This window comes from Podarcis liolepis (assembly GCF_965112155.1).
Source record: "Podarcis liolepis genome assembly, chromosome: 8".
Lineage (NCBI taxonomy): Eukaryota > Metazoa > Chordata > Lepidosauria > Squamata > Lacertidae > Podarcis > Podarcis liolepis.
In genome coordinates, this window is record NC_139560.1 from 89,238,916 (window position 1) to 89,248,609 (window position 9,694).

Consider the following 9,694-nt stretch of genomic DNA (forward strand, 5'->3'; position numbering starts at 1 on the left):
TCCCCTCCACAAACTCCTAAGGCTTCTGCTGATAGATGGCTACACCTTGAACAGATGCACACCTCAAAGTTTATAGATCCAATGCAAAAAATTGTTAAGAGGTTCCACTCTGGCATGTGTGACAAACCCGCCTTCATCCCAACCTAGCAGCTGGAGAAAGCCTGCTAGACCAGGCCAACTGCCCATCTAGACCAGCATCCTCTTCTGACAGTGGCCAACCAAATGCCTGTAGGAAACCAGCAAGCAGATTTAAAGCACAAGAGCACTCTCCCTTCCTGTGATTTCTAGCAACTGGTATTATTCAGAATTTTACTGCCTCCAATTGTTTTCCCCTCTTCAGCTGCAAGGCAGAGAGAAAGGTGAGGGGGAGATTTGTTGCTTGTGTATTATTGTACTTGGAGAACCTCAGGAGCGCAGTAGCAGAACAAACCCCTTCACCTTTTTAGCTTTAAGTGGTGGGGGATAGGTCCCTGATTTCTTTACTATGGACAACATCTTACATCTACAGGAGTAGTCCTGGCAACTATTTTATCTCACTACCAAGGCCAGCCAAAATTCGTGCAACTTTGCCTGCAATCTATATAACAGTCCTTTTGGGGATGCCAAGATTGTCAGAGGAGCTGCTATTGGTTTGTTCCACTGTCCTCAGAAGCTCACAGTGGTGTGGGAGAAGGCATTCTCTGTGGCAGCCCCTAAGATATGGAACTCCTTCCCCACAGGGGTCTGTTTAGCATTTTCATTGTACAACTTTCAGGGAATGTTGAAGACAAACCTCTTATAACCTGGGCTTTGACAGTCGATGTTTATATTTTTAAGACTCCCCTCATTTCTGGAATTGTAAGCCGTTTCTAACATTTAATTGTTGTAACCCACCGTGGGACCTTAGGATGAAGGGCAGGTGATAAACAATCACAACCACAATGTAAGTCAGCGCTATTCTAATATTGCAGATATACTGGGGCAGGGATGAGAGCGGTTCTCCAAAGGTTACCTACGGAGTTCATTGTTAGTGTACTAGGGAATTCCTCCTTTGAAGCTCAGTCTCATAGCTATAATACTAAACCAGGTGAAAAATAATTTTGAACTGTTACACCTAAAACACATGGGCAGAACAGCCATTCCTAACTACAGGCTTCACGGAAAGTGAACACCTTTCAGCCACAACCTCATTTTACTCTGAAGTATGACCACCAATCACAAAGTGACTTAGACCCCAATTTAAGTGTATATAGAAAGGAAGGTTTCACATGTGTTCTGCAAAGACGACCCTGCATTAAGACACAGGTCACCTTGAAAAATCACACAATCATCCTCTCTGTCTCATTCCGTTAATAGCTCAGCCAATAGAACATAAGACTCTTAATCCTGGGTTTGAGCCCCATGTTGGCTGCAAGGGGTTGGACTAGATGACCCTTGTGGACCCTCCCAACTCTACAATTCTATTATTCTAAATGGAGGTCCTAAGCCAATTTACTGGATTTCTCAGTCAGGCCAATCGAGAATGCCTTACTGTTAGGATTCATTTCTTGTCTGAAAAGCATCCAAGCACTTTCAGCCTACAAAAATCAGCCACCAGGCAGCCTTAGTAGAAACCCCCTCTTAGCGGGCCAGACTTAGCACGGCTACAACGTGTCTATGAATAGGACCCCCCCCCCAGTCTAAAAGCAATCACTGGGGAGGGGAATTTCAGGCGAGGGGTCTTGGCCCCGCCAGCAAGGGCCCAGAGCGGCTCACCCTTGGATGCCGGGGCTGTAGCGCTGCCTGCTTTTCCACGGGGTGCCCGGAGCGGGGCCGAGCGCGGGCTGGGCTTGGGGACAAGGCCCGCCGCCGCCTCCTCCTCCGGAGAGCAGGTAGTTCATCCCATACGTGCTGGCCTTGTTCTCCCGTTTCCTTCGGCTCGGGTGGTACTGGTGCTGGTGGAGGTGGCGGGCGGGCAGGGGCGAGGCGTCCGCCGGCCTCGGGCTCTCCGCCGCCGCTTCCCCGCTCCGCTTCGCCGGCTTCCCCCCGGGCGAGGCCTGGCGAGACCCCGAGGGCGGCGGCGGCGGCGAGGGGAACGAAGGCGGCCCGCCGGGGCTGTCAGCGCCGGACTCCACGGAGGAGGAGGAGGAGGAGGAGGAGGAGGAGGGCGGAGGCCCCGGAGGAGGCTTGTGCAGCAGCAGCAGCGGCGGCGGCGGCGGCCTCTCGGTCAGGAGCGGCGGCGGCTTGGCGGCGGGCGTCGTCAGGCGGCACAGGGAGTGGCGGGCCTGGGCTGCCTGAGGGAGGGGCGAGGGCGGCGGCGGCGAGGAGGAGGAGGAGGAGGAGCCGGAGCCGCCTCCGCCGCGGCCCTGCGAGGTTTCCCAGATCTGCATCCAGAGCGCATTGGCGGGGCCTTTCTGCTCGGGCTGGATCCAGGCCACGCGGGGATCCATCCATCCATCCGCCCCGGCGCCTCCCTCCCCCGCCCGCCCGCTCGCTCGCTCGCTCCCTCGCTCGCCGGCTCCGGCGGCCTGTCAGGCGCGCGCGCGCAAGGCCCGGACTTGTGAGGCGGCGCGAGGGGGCGGGGCCAACCGCCTCAGGCCCCCGAGGCCGCGCGCCTGCGCCCTGCTTCGCCCCGCCCCGAGCGCCTAGAGCTAGGAGAGGCGAGAGTGCTCGCTTCGGCTCCGGGCAGCCAAGGCAGCGGCTGGTCTCGGCACGCGGAAGAGGCCTGCCCAAAGGTGGAAGGCAGCCGCGTCAGGAGCCTCAAAGCTGCGGGAGCCCGTGTGCTGAGAAGCCGGCCTTCTCGGGGACCCCGGGAGCGTGGGCTGCCAGCATCTCGGGGCGCACAGAGGATGCATGCGCATTCAACTGCCGAATAGCATCCGGCGAGATTCAGTGGTCCACAGACTTGGAGGAAGCCACCTGATAAAGGAAGGCATTTTTTCCACCTGCTGGCTCTCTAACTCCTTCCCCGCTTGCCATAAAGTGGTCGTTTATGCATAGCAAAAAAAGAGAGGACAAACGCATCAAAACAGAGGATGAAAGATGACAGGAATTTGCATAAGAAATGCCCCTGCAAAATTATACATATAGATGGAGATTTAGAAAAAAATACTGTCACTTAAATACAGAATACATTTGAATACATTTGAATTATACCCCACCCATACCCAGCCACTCTTGAATCATGGCAGGGAAGACTTTAAGAGCTATGTGCCTGCTTAATCTATGTCAAGGTGCTAACTATTGATGGGCCACTTCAAGACCCCTCCTCCTGTCCCTTCTTGTGGAAGGGGGCATTGGGTGTTGCTCACCAGAGGCATTTCATCCGCCAAGCTCGGCATGCTCCCTCAGTTGTTCATCCTTTGGGAAACGCATTTGGCTGGGAGCTTGCCCTGAGAAGAAAAGGATTAAAACTACAATTTTTGCCAAAAATGATAGATGCCTACCAATAGCTCTTGATGAACCTGTCGTGTTCTATTGTACAGCAAGTGGCCATCAGAACACCGTGTGGCAGTAAACTCCATAAGGTTATTAAATGTGTAAAATATTCACTTCCAACCATATGTCCTGTACCTGCTGCTAATCACCTTCAACAAAGGCCAAACTTTGTTCTTAACTGTCACTTTTAAAAAGGAAAAGAAACAATAGCAGCCACAGGGGGCACTAAGGATTTTTAGGATTATGTATAGCAGGTAGGAATGGGGGAGTTAACCCTTTCCTTCCTTGACACCATCCTGACAAACATAAGGTAACTCCTCTGAAGCCGCTGTGTGCATTGGGAGGTAAGCTCCCATTGGCACCCAAGAAAATTAACAATTTTGGAGGAATGTGCCTTTTGTTGTTGTTAGAACCACAGCAGGGGAGGAAAGGATTATATTGCTCCTCTTTGCCAGGTTTGATCCTTAGTCCTACCCAACCAGTGGCTGTTTGCATGATTTTTCTAAAAAACAGTGACAGCTCTGTTGGTTTGTTGCAGCAGAAACAGAGACTCTTGTGACTGATTTACTATAGTATGCTTTACAGGACAATCCTAGGCACAGGGAGGTGGAACAGAGCAAGCTGGTGCAAATGAGGTGTGCGTAAAACTATCCTGAGCCCATTCAAAAGTCCCAGGGAGGGGGGACATGCTGGCCAGTGTTGTTATCAGGGGTGGCTCAGAGTTTTCCTGCCCCCCGGAGGGATCTGCATGTTGGGACCTGGGAGCAAGCAATGTTCTGGGAGTGTGGAGGCCTGGGGCACCCATGTGGGGGTGCAAGGGATATTTGTGCCAACCACCAGCCCTCCACATTAGGAAGAGGGTGTAGCTGAGGCTCCCCTCTCCTTCCAGAGTGATCAATTCCTGGGAATCAGGCTCTCCCCAATGACTTCCATGATGCAATTTGAGTTAGAGAACCCTTTATGCTGATTCACCTCCCACTGAGTTCCTGGCTGAGCTGAATGGGCTTAGGGTGCAGCATATATCCCTGACCCATACCTGCCACACTCTATCTTCAGAGTTTTCACTGGCTTGCAATCTACTGGGCTTGGCTGCCCTAGTTGGGTCCCTACTGTGCTGGGATGGAGGAAAGGGCATGGGCACCTTTTTGGCTGAGCTCGGTTGGGGGACTCAGCTCAGCTGCACCAGGAGCCTTCCAGTTCAGCTGGAGATCCACTGCATCCTAACATGCTCAGCCTGGCCAATCTTGCTATAGGACTGTCCCCTCAGTATTTAAGGTGCAACAAGATGGTTGTGCTGTTGTTTGTAAAGTATGTGCTAAACACAAATGTGTGCTTGGTCCTGAATGCCTCCACTGTGATGAGAGAGAGGAGTTTTTTGTCCGTGGTGGCCAACTATCGCAGAGAGTAGAGTGGGCTGGGATGCATCAGTGACCCAAGTGACCAGGGGTCAGGTGAGCACCTCTGGCCCACGACACCATCTAGTGGTCAGAAAGCTACTTTTGGGGGCTTAATCCAGTCCGCCGGTCAGTTTAATCCGGCTCCTGTGGCAGTTTATTTCCTGGGGTAAAATCATAAAAAGCTCAACAACTTTGGTTGGCCCTCATGGCCCTTCACTTCATCAAATCTGGCCCTTTTTGGAAAAAGTTTGGACACCACTAGCTTTCCCTAAACTATGAAAGCCCCAACTTCTTTTAGCCATCCCACCCAGGGAAGGTGCTCCAGTCTCAGGTTAATTTCCGGTGTCGCTCAGCTGAAATTGGTTACCTGCTAAACTGAGAAAAGGCTCCTGATTCTCAACTCTCCGGCTTGTCACATATTTGCCTCTCATTAGTTTCAATATGTTCCAGAGATTCTTGAAACAGATCTGCCTCTCTCATAACTTGATTCTGGTACAATATTAATTCACTGTCTATTTTATTAGGATGAATCTGGAAAATAACAGAATAGTTAACATTTAATCTGCTCCGGAAGATTAACTTCACAAAAGTTCTTTTTGGGTTAATAAAGGGACACTGGATAGTTGAATTAGAACTTGGATAATAAAATGACTGTTATTTAAAAGAGTTCTTGCCTTGAAAAACGACAAAGCAATAAGCTGATCTCAATTATCCTCTCTACTATTGACATTCACAGCGATTTCTTGGGAGATTTTTTTACTCTGGTATCAAAGTCCATCTGTACTGTACTATTCATACTGTGTGCACACATGCTTAAAACAAGGCTTTCCAATTTTAAAAACACTGATGCAGTAAGAGGGAAAACAAGTCCCCTGCTGCCATGCATTATAAAGGGGGACACACTGTATTTTGAACCCAGGTATATAAACCCCCCAAACAAAGTATTTTGATAGTGTTATACCTCACTGAAGTACCAAAAATGCCACAATGTTCCAGGTTCATATTATACCAGAGGTAGGAAAAAAATGCTTTTATTAGATTTATGAAGTAAATAATTCCATCCAACAGCATAAATTATAAGAGCTTTGCACTGAATTTGTGTGCTACCTGACAACACATTTCTCAATTCTTCGTGATACTGTGGCTTAATGGTTTCTATTTAAATTTAGCTTTTTCACAGAACAGACTTATTTCAAATTGACAACAAAATTATTAGAGACCTATAGAGATCAAATTTGATCCACCCACCAAGAATGACAGCTTTACAGACAACTCACAATGCTTTTCTGGTATTTCACAAAGGACAAAGTAAAAAGACATAACTGTGGCTATAAGGAATTTGATATTGTCTGTACAGTACAATAAATAGAAACTGGGATAGCTCAGTCGTAAAGGATGAGGCTTTTAATCTCAGGTTTGTGGTTCGAGCCCCACATTGGGCCAAAGATTTCTGCATTGCAAGGTTGGATCAGATGCCCCTTGCAGCTCCTTCCAACTCTACAATTCTGTGATTCTATGAAATATCCCACAAACTTAATATGGCACTAACTTAAGACCTTTATGACACCATGTTAAAACCTTCCTATTTTCCCAGGCATTTCACTGCTTGTGACAAGCTATACTGACCCCTATACTGTTGATGTTTCACTGTTGCAGATGCAGTTATTGCAGTTGTTTATTAGTGATGACTGGCATGTTTTTACTGGTGTTTTTATTTTGTTTGTAAGTCGTGTGCAGACTATTTTTGTATTTGGCAACTTATAAATCATAGAATTATAGAGTAGCACTTCAACAAAAAAATTGTGGAGAAGATACTGAGACATCCTGCGAACTGAGACATCCTGGCACCTAGAAAACTGAAGTATTTCCCAACCCTGGTAAGAGCTTATTCCTCATGAAGAATCTCCCATAATACAGTGGTGATCTAACTCTTCTTGACACTGCTAGACACAGGCCCAGATAAACTGGAGTTCAAAGGTTATGCTCCCATGCCAAGTTTGTATATGACTAAGCCATTGGATATGACTAAACTGCGGGAGGCAGTGGAAGACAGAAGTGCCTGGCGTGCTCTGGTCCATGGGGTCACAAAGAGTCGGACACGACTAAACAACAACAAGCCATCGGATTAGCCAAAGGAGGTGATCATGTGATATTAGGTATGCTTCGTTTTCACAAAATAGCCTATAACTTATTTAGAGGTGATGTATGCCATACAGGTAGTGTGGTTGCTGACCTTGAGCCAGACATCCTGGAGAGTGAAGTCAAATGGGCCTTAGAAAGCATTGCAAATAACAAGGCCAGTGGAAGTGATGGTATTCCAGCTGAACTATTTAAAATTGTAAAAGCTGCTGCTGCTAAGGTGCTACACTCAATATGCCAGCAAGTTTGGAAAACTCAGCAGTTGCCTGAGGATTGGAGAAGACCAGTCTACATCCCAATCCCAAGGAAAGACAGTGCCAAAGAATGCTCCAACTACCGCACAATTGCACTCATTTCACACGCTAGCAAGGTTATGCTTAAAATTCTACAAGGCAGGCTTAAGCAGTATGTGGACCGAGAACTCCCAGAAGTGCAAGCTGGATTTCGAAGGGGCAGAGGAGCCAGAGACCAAATTGCAAACATGCGCTGGATTATGGAGAAAGCTAGAGAGTTCCAGAAAGACATCTACTTCTGCTTCATTGACTGTGCAAAAGCCTTTGACTGTGTCGACCACAGCAAACTATGGCAAGTTCTTAAAGAAATGGGAGTGCCTGATCACCTCATCTGTCTTCTGAGAAATCTTTCAGTTTCTGAGAAACAAGAAGCTACAGTTAGAACTGGATATGGAACAACTGATTGGTTCAAAATTGGGAAAGGAGTACGACAAGGCTGTATATTGTCTCCCTGCTTATTTAACTTATATGCAGAATTCATCATGCGAAAGGCTGGGCTGGATGAATCCCATGCCGGAATTAAGATCGCCGGAAGAAATATCAACAACCTCAGATATGCAGATGACACAACCTTGATGGCAGAAAGTGAGGAGGAATTAAAGAACCTTTTATTGAGGGTGAAAGAGGAGAGTGCAAAATATGGTCTGAAGCTCAACATCAAAAAAACGAAGATCACGGCCACTGGTCCCATCACCTCCTGGCAAATAGAAGGGGAAGAAATGGAGGCAGTAAGAGATTTTACTTTCTTGGGCTCCATGATCACTGCAGATGGTGACAGCAGTCACGAAATTAAAAGACGCCTGCTTCTTGGGAGAAAAGCAATGACAAACCTAGACAGCATCTTAAAAAGTAGAGACATCACCTTGCCAACAAAGGTCCGTATAGTAAAAGCTATGGTTTTCCCAGTAGTGATGTATGGAAATGAGAGCTGGACCATAAGGAAGGCTGATCGCTGAAGAATTGATGCTTTTGAAATATGGTGCTGGAGGAGACTCTTGAGAGTCCCATGGACTGCAAGAAGACCAAACGTATCCATTCTTAAGGAAATCAGCCCTGAGTGCTCACTGGAAGGACAGATCGTGAAGCTGAGGCTCCAATACTTTGGCCACCTCATGAGAAGAGAAGACTCCCTGGAAAAGACCCTGATGTTGGGAAAGATGGAGAAGGGGACGACAGAGGACGAGATGGTTGGACAGTGTTCTCAAAGCTACCAGCATGAGTTTGATCAAACTGCAGGAGGCAGTGGAGGACAGAAGTGCCTGGCGTGCTCTGGTCCATGGGATCACGAAGAGTCGGACACGACTAAACGACAACAACATGCCATACAGGACAAAATATATTATTTTCCTTAAAATTATTTTGTTTTTGCTACCTGCCTTTCTGCAGAATGACTCAAATTCAATGAGGCGTCACACTGGCCACGTGACCCGGAAGTGTCCTCGGACAGTGCTGGCTCCCGGCCTCTTAAGTGAGATGAGCACGCAACCCTAGAGTCGGACACAACTGGCCCGTACGGGCAGGGGTACCTTTACCTTTAAGCAGCTGAGAAGATGAAGCAGTTGCATGTCAGATTACAATAAGCTGCATGATATGCAGGAAGTTTTTGACAACTGCTCTGTGAACAGAAAGCCAGGAGAGCCGGCCAAGCAGGCCAGGAGACACCAGGAGCATGGCTTCTGCTGCTCCAGCTGGAAGGTGTTCTCTGCTGCAGGGCTACTGACTGCCAAGGGCCCTGTGGGGAAGGGATTCCCCCCCCCCCCCGGTTTAGTAATCTGGGTATGTTTTAATGTGCATTGATGTTGTTCGTGAGTCCCTTTGAGTTTTGTACCCTGAAAAGTCGGCTGTAGGTCAGGGGTGGGAAGTCCCTATGGGCAGATCCAGAACTGGTCCAGGCTCCGCAGAGCACGTGGGCAGGTGGGTGGCCTCAACTGCCTTTCCATCCCCTGACATCACAGAATATCAAGTAACTCAAAGTTCAAGAAGCACCTGCAAAGGAAGAATCAGAAGCATGCTTTCTGGGTGCTCAGAATTCTTCCTTTATCTGAGGCTTGGACTTTCCTGTGCTCAGCGCCATGTATTTTTCGCTCTATAAGGCGCACCCGACCATAAGACGCACCTTGTTTTAGAGGAGAACAAGAAAAAAATATTTTCTCCCTCTCTGCTCAGCGCCCCTTCAGTGAAGCGGCAGGAGAAACGGAGCCCCTTCCATTTCTCCTGCCGCTTTGCTGAAGGGGCGCTGCGCAGAGAGGGAAAGCTGCGGAGCACCTCCCCAGCGAAAGCAATGTGAAGCCTCCTGAGCACAGTGGGAGGAGTGCTCCCACTGCGCTTAGGAGGTTTGTGCAGCTATCCCTGAAGCCAGGAGAGCAAGAGGGATCGGTGCGCACAATAGCCTGCATTCAACGATAGCCTGCATTTGCTCCATAAGATGCACACACATTTCCCCTTACTTTTTAGGAGGGGAAAAGTGTG

At 48.6% G+C, this 9,694-nt stretch overlaps 2 protein-coding genes across 3 annotated transcripts in view; both read right to left on the reverse strand.

Annotated features, from left to right (window-relative positions):
* Window positions 1–2,582, reverse strand: part of TENT4A (terminal nucleotidyltransferase 4A) — a 34,214-nt gene extending 31,632 nt beyond the window's left edge. The window contains exon 1 of one of the 2 annotated variants that reach the window (XM_083519318.1): window positions 1,735–2,582. In XM_083519318.1, the coding sequence (XP_083375444.1) occupies window positions 1,735–2,408 (674 nt within the window). In that variant the 5' untranslated portion in view covers window positions 2,409–2,582. The remainder of the gene's footprint in view (window positions 1–1,734) is intronic. The other variant, XM_083519319.1, reaches the window with a different exon arrangement.
* The window catches only part of LOC310714198 (tigger transposable element-derived protein 1-like), a 222,100-nt gene that overhangs the window by 168,848 nt on the left and 43,558 nt on the right, over window positions 1–9,694 (reverse strand). The window lies entirely within an intron of this gene.